The sequence below is a fragment of the Pituophis catenifer genome, unplaced genomic scaffold (assembly GCF_029215685.1).
Source record: "Pituophis catenifer annectens isolate HBS135680 unplaced genomic scaffold, rPitCat1.0.hap2 SCAF_3, whole genome shotgun sequence".
NCBI classification, from domain to species: domain Eukaryota; kingdom Metazoa; phylum Chordata; class Lepidosauria; order Squamata; family Colubridae; genus Pituophis; species Pituophis catenifer.
Window position 1 is genome coordinate 8,144,126 of NW_027256883.1, and position 13,822 is coordinate 8,157,947.

The 13,822-nt window shown below is 43.2% G+C and overlaps 1 protein-coding gene across 1 annotated transcript in view; it reads left to right on the top strand.

Moving 5' to 3' along the window:
* FAM135B (family with sequence similarity 135 member B) overlaps window positions 1-11,157 on the top strand; it is a 118,878-nt gene extending 107,721 nt beyond the window's left edge. The window contains exons 16-19 of the mRNA XM_070942005.1: window positions 4,691-4,842; window positions 6,983-7,093; window positions 8,646-8,759; window positions 10,952-11,157. Coding sequence (XP_070798106.1) covers window positions 4,691-4,842; window positions 6,983-7,093; window positions 8,646-8,759; window positions 10,952-11,157 — 583 coding nt within the window. The remainder of the gene's footprint in view (window positions 1-4,690; window positions 4,843-6,982; window positions 7,094-8,645; window positions 8,760-10,951) is intronic.
* The last annotated feature ends 2,665 nt before the right edge of the window (window positions 11,158-13,822 follow it).

A 13,822-nucleotide genomic window follows, 5' to 3' on the forward strand; every position in this document is an offset into this window, starting at 1 on the left:
TGGGCGTGGCTAGCTGGTCATGTGACTGGGTGGGCGTGGCTAGCTGGTCATGTGACCGGGTGGCCATGGCTATGTGTATAGGGTAAGGTGAACAGATTTTAACATTGGTAAGAGGGACACCATTGTGGGCGTGGCTTATTGTGTGGGCGTGGCTTGGAGGCCATGTGACTGGGTGGGCGTGGCTAGCTGGTCATGTGACCGGGTGGCCATGGCTATGTGTATAGGGACTATTCAGAGGGCTGGAAAGTCATTTCTGACAGGTCCTCACACTTTTGACTGGTCCTCACACTTATGACCATCCTCACATTTATGCCCGTGCAGCATTCTTAACAACCATGTCACTCATTTCACAACTGCTTCTCTTCACCATGATGACAAGATAGGGCAAAAATGTAAAATGAGAGGACAGTCGTAAGTTCGAGGACTGGTCAAAAGTGCGAGGACCAGTCAAAAATAACTTTTTCAGCCCTCTGAGTAGTCCATATGCACAAAAGGACTAACCAGAGGGCTGAAAAAAGTCATTTCTGACAGGTCCTCACACTTTTGACTGGTCCTCACACTTATGACCATCCTCACATTTATGCCCGTGCAGCATTCTTAAAAACCATGTCACTCATTTCACAACTGCTTCTCTTCACCATGATGACAAGATAGGGCAAAAATGTAAAATGTGAGGACAGTCGTAAGTTCGAGGACTGGTCAAAAGTGCGAGGACCAGTCAAAAATAACTTTTTCAGCCCTCTGAGTAGTCCATATGCATAAAAGGATACAGTAATTGAGAGGGATGAAGGAAGGGAAGGGAAATTAGAGTAGGAGTGACGGTTAAGAGAGGGAGGAAGAGAGGAGGAGAAGGAGAAAGGAAGAGGAAGTAGGGAGGAGAAGAAGAGGGGGGGGAAGAGAAAGTAAGAAGGAAAGAAAAGAGAGGTGGTAGGTTTGAGGAGAAAGATTGCTGTACAATAAAAAAGATGAAAAGGAAGAAAGCCAACCCCAAACAAATATAAAGATATTAAGATAAAGAATGAATTGTTAAACTTTAAAGAATAAAAGAGAACAAAATTATTGTATTGTTATTATTGTAATATTGTTATTACAATTCCCTAGTTAAAAAGAGCTTTTTTTTCTTTTGTGTTTTAAAATCTTGAACTCTCCTCTTTTGCCCTAAATAATTTTCCATTGTTTGCACTTACCTTTTTTGGTGAGGAAAAGGAAAAAAAATCTGCTGCCTAATTTTCCAACGTTGCAAGCAAACCGCAAAGCCAACAGCCTGTTTTACTTTCACTTTCGTTTTGAGCTTGGTTTGCACAAAGAGGAAAAAAAACTGAGCAATTTAGCAAGAGCAGAGCCCTGTGCAAATCAGCTGAGAGGGGGAAGCCGAGCTAATTAACGTAGGGCGGCCCTTTGAAGCCCCGCGGCAAGAGTTTAAACAGGTTTTTTCCCTCTAGCCATCAGCGGGGATTCAGGAGGCAGCCGGGAACCAGGAGGCAGAATGAAAAATCGGGACTTTTTTAAAATGCCGCGGGACGCGGGACAAATTGCTCAAAAGCGGGACTGTCCCGCCAAAAGCGGGACGTCTGGTCACCTTACCCAAAGGTCCATTTTTTTCCAAAAGGCAACTGGAATTTATTTATTTATTTATTTATTTTAAATTTATATACCACCCTTCTCCCTGAGGACTCAGGGCGGTGTACAGCCAGAATTAAAAAACATAAAATACAAATATTAAAATACAATTAATATATATATAAATTTGGCCCAAAATTAAAAATACAAACCCATTAAAACATTTAAAATTTCTTCTTAAGCCAGCCCGGCTTGCTGGAAAAAGTGGGTTTTAAGGGCATGGCGGAAGGCGCTGAGGTCTTGGATTCTCCTTATCTCTGGGGGCAACTGATTCCAGAGGGTAGGTGCCCCCACAGAGAAGGCCCTCCCCCTGGGGGTCACCAGCCTACATTGTTTGGCTGATGGCACCCTGAGGAGGGCCTCTCTGTGGGAGCGCACGGGACGATGGGAGGTCATCGGTAGCAGCAGGCGGTCTCGAAGATAGCTAGGCCCGATGCCATGGAGCGCATCTTGGTTTTTTTTTTCCTTTGAAAATGTTTCACTTCTCATCCAAGAAGCTTCTTCAGTTCTTCAGATGTTCTTCTGAAAAAGAAAAAAAAAAAAAAACCCAAGAAAATCCAGTTGCCTTTTGGAAAAAAAAGAAAGAAAGAAAGAAAGAAAAAAAACCCTTTGTGACAACTATGACCTGGATGATTGACAATCTCCATAGACATCAGGTCAGCCTGGATTCTTGGTTACCGAAGTTTTCCTGGCAACACTTTTAAAGTGGTTTGCCGCTGCCTTCTTTTTATGACTGAGGAAGAGTGACCAGCCTAAAATCCCCTATCGGTCTTCGTGCCTAAGGCCATGGTAGAAGTCACAGTCATCCCGTTTCTAGCCTGCTGCCTTTAATCATTACACCAAGCTCCTTTATTTATTTTATTTTATTTTATTTTATTTTATTTTATTATTTTATTTTATTTTATTTTATTTTATTTTATTTTATTTTATTTTATTTTATTTTATTTTATTTTATTTTATTTTATTTTATTTTATTTTATTTTATTTTATTTTATTTTATTATTTTATTTTATTTTATTTTATTTTATTTTATTTTATTTTATTTTATTTTATTTTATTTTATTTTATTTTATTTTATTTTATTTTATTTTATTTTATTTCTATACCGCCTTTCTCCTGTAGGACTCAAGGCGGTGTACAGTCAAGAAAAAATATAGATACACAAACATCATAAAATTGCTAATTAAAATTATTATTATAACATAGTTCGGCCCAATTAAATAGAACCTAAAATTAGATAACATTTTAAAAACATTCACATGTTCATATGTTTAGCCCCGCCTGTTGGAACATCAGGGTTTTGAGGGCACGGCGGAAAGCACGGAGATCAGGGATATTTCGTATCTCCGGGGGCAGTTCATTCCAAAGGGTTGGAGCCCTCACAGAGAAGGCCCTCCCCCTGGGAGTCGCCAGTCGGCATAATTTGACTGACGGTACCCTGAGTAGTCCCTCCCTGTGAGAACGAACTGGTCGGTGGGAGGCTATTGGTGGCAAAAGACGGTCTCGTAGGTACCCAGGTCCTAAGCCATGGAGCGCTTTAAAGGTGATGACTAACTAATATTATGCAAAGACCCAGGCAGAGGTGGGCTGCAACTGGTTTAACAACCAGTTTGGTGATCGTGCACTTTGGGCATGCACCTAACACATTTGCACCCAGCATTCAAAATACAGCAATTTGAAGATCACCTGCTCACCTGCTAAGGCAGCCCCGGTAAGTAGAACAGTGGAGGTGCGGAAATCAGCTGTGCTGAGCGACTCAGCTAAGCCAGAAAGAAGGAAATACAGGACAGGATAGGGCGGGGGCAGGTGGGCAGGTGGGCAGGGCCAGCTGATCATCAGAACTACTGTGTTCTGCCCCAGCTATGGATCCCAAAGTACACAGCACACACAAAGTCCGTTTAAACCTTAGTTTACTAAATAAACCAGTCTTTTACAACAACGGTTGTTAATTAACTGCATTAACAGCCACCAAGAATTCAAAGAATAATAACTGAAAGCTTACTATAGTTGGCAGAATGCCCAGAAGCAATTTGCAGGAAGCTGATAAGATAAGCAAGACAAGACATGAAGGTATGTGAACGAAGTTGTTCCCTGCAAATTGCTTCAGTCGGCGTTCCTCCTTAAATAGGCTAAGGGAGTGGCCATTTAACCCCAAGCCTTACTCTCGAGGAGACCTCCTCCTGAGGAGCCACTCCTGCCTTTTGGCAGCTCTGGGCACCCGTGCATCGAGAAGAGGCTCCTCCTCTTTGTCCTCTTCACTTAAGGGAGCTTCTGGAGATTCTGAAGGCCCTGGCTGAATCCCCACCTCTGGCACCACATCTTCTGGTTCACCCAAACCGGTCCGAACCGGCAGCAGCCCACCACTGGACCCAGGTCTCTGGAGAAGGCTGTAACACTGGGAGAGGTGAAAGAAGATGACAATTCAATTGCAGTGGTGAGGGGTGCACTATTGGAGAACCCAAAGGACCAGATTAGGGACAGTTTGTTATGGAGAAAAATCTATCCATGTTGTCACTAAGAGTTAACATTAACTTGATGGCATATAATCAATATGCCTCTCTCTCTCTCTCTCTCTCTCTCTCTCTGTCTCTCTCTCCCTCCCTCCCTCCCTCCCTCCCTCCCTCCCCTCTCTGTGTGTGAGTGTGTGTGTAGAGAGAGAGAGAGAGAGAGAGAGAGAGAAAGAGTTGGAGGTAGAAATGTTTAAATTACTGTACTTTTCAGAGTATAAGATGCACTTCTCCCCCCCAAAAAAGAGGGTGGAAATGTCAGTGTGTCTTATACAATGAATAAGGCCATTTTTGGCCTCCTGAAACCCCACCCCGCACGTCCCATTTTTACAAAAAAATGGGCCCGTTTTTCACAAAATGGGACATGCAGAAGGTTTGGGAGGCCTGCAGAGTGCTCCTGGGGCCTGGGGAGGGCAAAAACCAGATGCACAGAGGCCAAAAACTTTTTTTTTCTTGTTTTCCTCTTCAAAATCTTGGTGCGTCTTATACTCCAGTGCGTCTTATAGTTTGAAAAATACGGCATGCAAAAACAAGTATAAATTGTATTATTTGCATTTCTGTAGCTTCATCGGTCACTCGCTCGGTAACGTGATCATCCGATCAGTACTCACCCGGCCCAGGTTTCGCTATTACCTCAATAAGCTACACACCTTCCTGTCCCTCTCCGGACCTCACCTGGGAACGCTGTACAACAACAGTACTTTGGTTAGTACAGGTAAGAGTCTCTGAAATCATCCATGGGTAGAGTCTGAAAGAAGAAATGGGTGTGGATAGAGTAAAAGGAATAATATATGATTAGTTGATAGCAATGTGTCATAGATATTACGATGTCGAATTCTCAGGCATCTCTCTTAATTGAATGTGGTTCTTTTCCAAGCATGATTTTCAAAGAGCGTCCTTAAGAAGATTGGTTGAGAAGACAAGAATTTCAGGACCCAAATTCTTTCTCATATAAACATATACTGTATTTTTCAGAGTATAAGACACACTTTTTCCCCCCTAAAAGAGGGTGAAAATTTGGGTGCGTCTTATACACTGAATGTAGCCAAAAACACAAGGCATGGAGGAGGTGATGGTCTGTGGCAATCCCTGAAGCCTAGAACAGCTGATTGGGGGTATTCCGGGAGGCCAATCCACCCGCCAATCAGCTGCTTGTGCTGAATCAGGCTGCAATAATTTGCTGAAGCTGACCTGGCTGTTTGCTATTTGCTGCAAGGACTGTCAGAGTTTGCAGCAGCAATCACATCCAGAAAGCACACACAAGTAACTGATTCAACAGGATTCAATAACTTATCTTTATATATAATATAAAGTAAATATACAATACCAAAAGCAGCTTTTCAAACCCAAGCAAAACACAAGCAGAGGAGAGGAGTTTCAGTTTTAGTTTCAGAGATCAGCACAGCATGCAGCTTTAGAACAGTTGACCTAAGCCACGCCCAGGCTCCTTGCTGTCTCCTTCCTTGTTGCTCACACAGCGAATACTGTTTCAGTTTCCAAACAGTCCTCGGCTCCAGGGGTGGGTTCTACTTACCTTTATTACCGGTTTGCAATGGGGCCACGTGTGTGCGCTCGCTTCGCTCGCATGCGCAGAAGCATTTTGATGACATCAGAGTCGGTGGGCGGAGCCTCCCACCACTGCTCAGCTCTCTCACACACTGACAAGATGCTAGCCAGATGAATACTGATGGATACTGGCAGGCAGAGGCAGAATTTTTTTTCTTATTTTCCTCCCCAAAAACTAAGGTGCGTCATATACTCCAGAGCATCTTACACTCTGAAAAATATGGGGGTACCTCTCTTATTACAGTTGGATGCAGAATTCTTGGCAAGTGAAATGGGTAAATACTTAAGTCCATATAATGAGAGCTAACATCCTCTATGCTATCAATCAGCGAAGCATATCAAACTGCAAATAAATAAAGTTTACTAGATGAGTAGGAACCAAAGGCTCGGCCCCTTTCTTCTGTAACTCTCATTAGTGAAGCTGCTTTTTTAAAAGCAATAAATAAAGTATTTCCTAACAATATTTACAGAAATAAAAAAGATAAAATACAAATAGAAAATAGAAAATAACAAAGCGGTTCTTATAACTGGGGCCACTTTGGCCTTCACTTTACACATATTTACACATACAACTATTACACAGAGAGCAGTGTGATGGCTCAGGGGTAAAGATGCTGGGTTTGTCGGCTGGAAACCTTGCAGCCTGGGTTTGAGACCCGAGTGCCATGCAACAGGGTGAGCTCCCGTCCTCACTCCAACTCCTGCCAACCTAGCCATTTGAAAGCATGCAAATGCGAGTATATAAATAGGTACCACTTTGGTGGAAGGTAATAGCGCTCAGTGACATTATGCTGGCCACATGACCGCAGAAATATCTTCAGATGTTGCTACTCATTGGCCTTGAAACGGAGATGAACACTGCCCCCTATAGTCGGCAATTAGTAGCGGAGTAAAATCTCCAGGGACTCCTTTTTATATTAGCCCAAATGTCATTTTGCACATGCATAGAGTCACACACACACACACACCCCCAAAAAAGGAGGGCAAAAATGTAGTTATAAAAACAGTCCTTATAAAATTGTTTGATCTCTATTGATCATTTGTTGAGTATGTGAAACACAGATAACAAAATTGCTATCTTCCTGAGTGCATAATCACAATTTTAATTTTTTTTAAATGAATCCCACTGCACTAATTGGTCTAATGGCTGTTGTTCTTGAAGATCAATTCTCTCTTCTCTCTCTCTCTCTCTCTCTCCCTCCCTCCCTCCCTCCCTCCCCTCCCTCCCTCCCTCTCTCTCTCTCTCTCTCTCTCTCTCTCTCTCTCTCTCTCTCTCTCTCTCTCCCTAGGTTTGTGGCTGATGCAAAAGCTGAAGAAATCTGGCTCCCTTTTGCAGCTGACTTTCAGGGACAATGCCGATTTGCGGAAGTGTTTCCTTTACCAGCTTAGCCAAAAAACAGGTGGGGTTTTTTTGGAATAGGTAAGAATGTACCATGCCTGACCCAGGGGTGAAATGTAAAATTTGTTACTACTGGTTCTGTGGCATGGCTTGGTGGGGGGGGATGATGTGACTGGGGTGGGCGTGGCCAACTTTTTTTTTTTTTAATTTTCAAAGCATTTTTTCTAATGCTTTGAAAAGCCTCTGCCGATCAGGCAACTCAGCTGGTATCGTCAGAGAGGCTTTTTAAAAAATACCTCTCTCCTGATCAGGTAACTCAGCTGGGATCGTTAGATACTTTTCAAAGCATTTTTTTTACCACCTCTTCAGCCAAGAGGTTGCAGAAAAAAATGCTTTGAAAATCCTCTGACGATCCCAGCTGAGCCGCGCGATCATCAGAGGCTTTTTTTTTTTACTTTTAAAAGCATTTTTTCATCGGAAGAGGTTGTAGAAAAAATGCTGGGGGGGGGGAGGGCAGGGATTTTTGCTACCAGTTTTCCGAACTACCTGCCACCATCGCTACCGGATTGGGAGATCTGGTCTGAACCGGGAGCATTTCACCCCTGGCCTGACCCCTTTTGATAGAAAGACACCTACAACATGGGAAAGTGGTTCTTGTGTAACAAGAACAACAGCACTAAAAGAAAAAGTGACTTATGACCGTTTGTCACACTTATGACCATCACAACATTCCCCCCCCATGTGATCAAAATTCTGATGCTTGGCAACTGACTCAGGTTTATGACCATTGTAATGTCCCGGGGTCATGCGATCCTCTTTTGCAACCTTCCGACAAGCAAAGTCAATGGGGAAACCAGCTTCACTTAACAACCGGGTTACTAAGTGAACAAATGCCATGATTCACTTAGCAACTGTGGCAAGAAAGGCCGTAAAAATGGGGCAAAGCTCACTTAACAAATGTCTCACTTAGCAACAGAAACGTTGGGCTCAATTGTGGTCAAGTACGTCCTGTATATCTCTTACTATGTGATATTCCAAAATTATCACGCAATGGGAAGAACCTAACCCTATTCTTGTTTTTGGATGTAGGAGTTAGTTCCTCAACTTTCTAATCTGAAGAGATCTGCCATCTCTCTCTCTCTCTCTCTCTCTCTCTCTCTCTCTCTCTCTCTCTCTCTCTCTCTCTCTCTCTCTCTCTCTCTCGTCTCTGTTTCTCTCTCTGTCTCTCTGTCTCTGTCTCTCTCTGTTTGTCTCTCTCTGTCTCTCATTGTCTCTCTCTGTTTCTCTCTCTCTTTGTCTCTCTCTCTGTCTCTGTCTCTCTCTCTTGTCTCTCTGTTTCTCTCTCTGTCTCTCTGTCTCTGTCTCTCTCTCTCTCTCTTTGTCTCTCTCTGTTTCTCTCTTTCTCTCTCTCTGTTTCTCTTTGTCTCTCTCTCTTTGTCTCTCTCTTTGTCTCTCTCTGTTTCTGTCTGTCTGTCTGTCTGTCTGTCTGTCTGTCTGTCTGTCTGTCTCTCTCTCTTTCTCTTTCTCTCATTCTCTCTCTCTCTCTCTCTCTCTATATATATATATATATATATGTTTCTCTCTCTCTCTTTGTCTCTCTCTCTCTTTTGCAGGTCTTCAGTATTTCAAAAATATAGTCCTTGTCGCTTCTCCCCAGGATCGCTATGTGCCATTTCATTCTGCAAGAATCGAAATGTGTAAATCCGCCTTGAAAGACAGACATACAGGTGAGAGTCTCCTTGAACAGAGGTATCCACCGCATTCGTTTCAAATTTCTAAGACTATTTTATCTCCCTAAAATAAGATGGAGTGACATCAGCGAGGGGTTAGGGTTGGGGCTGTCATTTGGCAAACTAAGAGTAATTTTCAAGAATAACCTCCCCCTATTCCTGAAGAGAAAAGATTTTGATCCGTGTGTGCTACCTATGTTGGTGAAACATGGGCAGTAACCTCAGAATCGCTACAAAAGCTACAAGTGGTGCAAAGAGCTATGGAAAGATACATGCTCAGCATCACATCACAGTATTCATTTGAAAAGGAAACTATTCTACCTATCCTTGTTTTTCCTTCATTTTCAGAAAATGCATATGGGCCTCCAATCACATTTTTTCCTTAAAGTTCTCTTGAAGGATACTGTTGTGACTGAGGCCCACGTAGTGATTACCAAACATAATTCAATCCTGAACAAACTTATTTTATTAAAACAGCTGAGAATTAATTCATTCTCAGCTTAGTCCAAAACAAATTCTTCATAACCAGTCCTATGGCCCTTTCACCAACCTTTGATGTCTTTGGCAACCTGCCAAAGATTTTCTTGGCAAAACCCCCACAAAGTTCAAGAGACGCTGACAAGAAGCACTGGAATCAATGTTGCTTTTCTACAAAGAACCCAACTGCTCGTTGCTGCTCTTTTAAGCCTTATGGGAGTGGCCAATCATCTTCTGGCCTTACTCCTGAGTCGTCCCTTTTGCTTCAGCTGCTCTTCTGGCAACTCTTCGCATGCGTGCACTAGGAACAGGCTCCTCCTGTTCCTCTGTCTCTCTGCTGTCTGCCTCTGGAGGCTCTGGAGTTCACACATTGCTCCCAGATGGCTCTGGCCCCATCTCTGCCTCCGATGCAGAGCCCTCGTCTGGGCCCTCCCCAGACTCCAGGACTGGCCTATTGTCCTCCCCAGCCTCCTCACTGCCTGACTCCGCTGCCAGGTCCACAGACTGCTGGCGGACCACAACAGATATAGAACAGGGATGTCAAACTCTTGAAATAGGGTTATCAGGATTATGTTTGGGGGCCGGGGTGGGCATGGACAGGGTGGGCATGGCCAGCTTGATGGCACTCATGTCAAGGGCATCTGTAGTGGCTCAAGTATTCTGCCAGCGAAAATGGGCTCCCAGGCTCCAGGTTTGACAGCAATGGCCTTCTGCAGCCCTCTGCTGACAATAACAGAGCCCCCCCTCCCCAGGCTCCGTTTTTTGCTGCAATGGCCTCCTGCAGCCCTCTGCCAGCGAAAATGGAGCTCGGGGGGCTGTGCCGTATTTGGCTTTGATGGCCTCTTGCTGCCCTCTGCCAGCAAAAGGGATGCTCGGGGGCTGTGTGTGCCCCCCAAGCTTCATTTTCAGCTGCGATGGCTTCCTGCAGCCTTCTGCCATGCCAGGAAAAATGATGATGCATAAAAATCTTGGTTTCCAGTAAGATACCAGAAGCGCTCCATGGCTTAGGACCTGGTTATCTACAAGACCGCATTCTGCCACCAATTGCCTCCCACCGACCAGTACGCTCACACAGAGAGGGCATCCTCAGGGTGCCGTCAGCCAAACAATGTAGACTGGCAACGCCCAGGGGGAGAGCCTTCTCTGTAGGGAACCCTGCCGTCTGGAATGAATTCCCCCTGGACATACGAAGGATCCCCGACCTCAGCACCTTCTTTCGTGCAGTGAAGACCCTGTTATTCCAGCAAGGCGCTCTGATGGGATAAATGATTTTAATTTGGTTTTAATGGGGTTTTAAAAATTGGTTTTAAAATGAGAGTTTTAAATTCGGCCTATGATTTAATTATTTTAATCTGCTTTTAAATTCTATTTTTGTACATTGTTTTTATTATGGCTGTTCACCGCCCTGAGTCCTTCGGGAGAAGGGCGGTATATAAATAAAATAAAATAAATAAATAAATACCCAACAGGAACAGCTCCGGTTTAAGATCAATATGTTGCTGTGTCATTTTCTCTAGCCATATTCAATTTTTTGCCCAGTAATTTCTATAAGTCTAGGTGTTACTGCTATTGCTATGGTGTAAGGTCTACTACCTTGAGCAAGTGGGTGGACTAGAAGATCTCCCAGGTGCCTTCCAGCCCCATGAGTCTACATTCTATGATATTGCCCAATACATGATGACGATATGCATTTTTTCCCCCAATTTTCCAAGGTCCTGTTTATGCTGAGATGATCAACAACCTTCTCCAGCCCGTCGTGGGAGCGAAGGACTGCACTTTAATCCGTCACAATGTATTCCATGCCTTGCCAAACACAGCTAATACGCTGATTGGACGAGCTGCTCACATAGCAGTGCTGGATTCTGAACTGTTCCTGGAAAAATTCTTTCTCGTGGCAGGACTCAACTATTTTAAATAGGACCGGGAGCCTCAGGGGAGCACAGAATGCTTTGCAGAAAACGGCAACCGTTTCTGAATCAAGGGAGTGCTATATTACCAGGAGAAGGGGAAAAAAAATGGCATAGGCTAATGGTGACATAGCACGCACCTACTCATACCCTATTTATTTGGGGAAAGAATCAAGTGCTTCAGTTACTAAGCATTCAAAGGGCCAACTCTTGGTGCTTTTGAGAAGATGGAAACATCGCCACATTCAGTTTCTTTGTCCTTTCTCTCTTTGGTCATCTACAATTGTCATCTTCAAATGTCGAGAGTCCGATTCCAGATCTGCCTCTATATATCTGTGATGGGATCAGTATTTTTTTTTTTCTTGTCTCCTTCATTAGAAAACCCTCCTAAGACTAAGTCACCTTAGCTGAAGTAATGTTGAGTGCTAAATAGGCTTGCCGTTTCATTGTGTAGGTTAACACATGCCGATGGAAACAACCACGAAACGCTGGTAAAATGAAAACTCAGTAAAATCTAGTTGTACATTGTTGTATAACATGGTACAGACAAATAATCATGTCCTAAATTTTAAGAGTAAGGGGCTAAGAAAGAACAGAACAGAACAGAACAGAACAGAACAGAACAGAATGGAAAGTGGAGTTGGAAGGGTCCTTGGAGGTCTTATAGTCCAACCCCCTGTTCAAGCAGGAAACTCTATACCATTTCAGACAAATAGTTATCCAATCTCGTTTTAAAAACTTCCAGTGTTGGAGCATCCACAATTTCTGGAGAAAAGTTGTTCCACTGGTTAATTGCTCTAACTGTCAGGAAATTTCTCAGAAAACTCTAGGTTGCTTCTCTCCTTGATTACTTTCTCTATATTTCATATATTACTGAAGGCAAGCTGCTGTGAGTTTTCCTGACTGGAGTGGCATCAAAGCCAAAAGATTTGTTCCCCTGATCAATTGTTCTAACTGTCAGGAAATTTCTCTTTAAGTTGCTTCTCTCCTTGATGAATTTCCACCCATTGCTTCTTGTCCTACCCTCAGTTGCTTTGGAGAATAGCTTGACTCCCTCTTCTTTGTGGCAACCCCTGAGATATCGGAACACGGCTATCATGTCTCCCCTAGTCCTTCTTTTCATTAAACCAGACAAAGTTTGAAGGTATGCAGATTCAAGCAAACTCGTTAAATACTGCAGTGTGTCCACCAACATTGTAGGTTGACAAATTTTATCTGAGAATTTTTTTCTCTTTTTCTTCATTTAATATATAAAAGACAAAGAAAAATAGAAAGAGGAAATTAGGGGGAAAAGAAAGTGTAAGGTACAAGGGGGAAAAGGTACAAGGGGGAAAAGACAGATTTAACAGACAGATTCACAGAATTGGAAGGGACCTTATAGGTCATCTAGTCCAACCCTACCCACCCCCGCCGTTCAAGCAGGAGACCCTATACCACTTCTGACAAATGGCAGTCCAATCTTTTCTTGAAAGTCTCAAGTGATGAAGCTCCCACAATGTCTGAAGGCAACTTCTGTTCCATTGGTTGATTGTTCTCACTGTCAGAAAGTTCCTCCTCATTTCTAAGTTGAATCTCTCCTTGGTCAGTTTCCATCCATTATTCCTTGTCTGGCCTTCAGGTGCTTTGGAAAATAGCTTGACCCCCTCCTCTCTGTGGCAGCCCCTCAAATATTGGAACATGGCTATCATGTCTTCCCTGGTCCTTCTCTTCATTAGACTAGCCATGCCCAGTTCTTGTAACCGTTCTTCATATGTTTTAGTCTCCAGTCCGCTAATCATCCTGGTTGTTCTTCTCTGCACTTTTTCTAGAGTCTCAACATCTTTTTTACAGTGTGGTGACCAAAACTGGATGCAGTACTCTAGGTGTGGTCTTACTAAGGCTTTATAGAGTGGTATTAGTACCTCTCTTGATCTTGATTGTATCCCTCTGTTAATGGATCTTAGGATTGCATTGGCTTTTTTGGCTGCTACCACACACTGCTGGCTCATATTTAGCTGATTGTCCACTAAGACTCCAAGATCTCACAGTCACTGCTATTAAGCCTGGTTTCCCCCAGTTTATACGTGTACTTTTGGTTTTTCTTACCTAAGTGTAAGACTTTACTTTTCTCTACATTGAATTTCATTCTGTTAGACAGGGCCCAGTGTTCAAGTCTGTCAAGATCCATCTGGATCTTGAGCCTATATTCTAGGGTGTTTAGCTATTCCTGCCAGCTTAGTATCATCTGCAAATTTGGTGAGTTCCCCTTCTATTCCCTCATCTAAGTCGTTTATGAAGATATTGAAGAGTACTGGGCCTAAGACAGAACCTTGTGGTACCCCACTGTTTACTTTCCTCCAAGTAGACTTAGACCCATTAAGGAGTACTCGTTGAGTACAGCTTGTCAGCCAGTTACGAGTCCATCTGGTGGTGAAGCTATCTATCCCACTTTTTTCTAGCTTACTAAGAAGTAGGTTGTGGTCTACCTTGTAGGAAGAAAAGGCATTGAACTCTGACTCTTTTTAGCACAGTACAAGACAAATTTTACCTCAGAATGTAAAGAATGAGGAAAATGTAGCCTCTGTTACCTGAAGGGCAGGAACTAATCTTGGATGATACTAAAAATGGTGTCCTGAGATACAAAAGCCTTTTTTAAGGCAACATGGCCTAATTCTCCCATTTGCCTTCTCTGAAAAG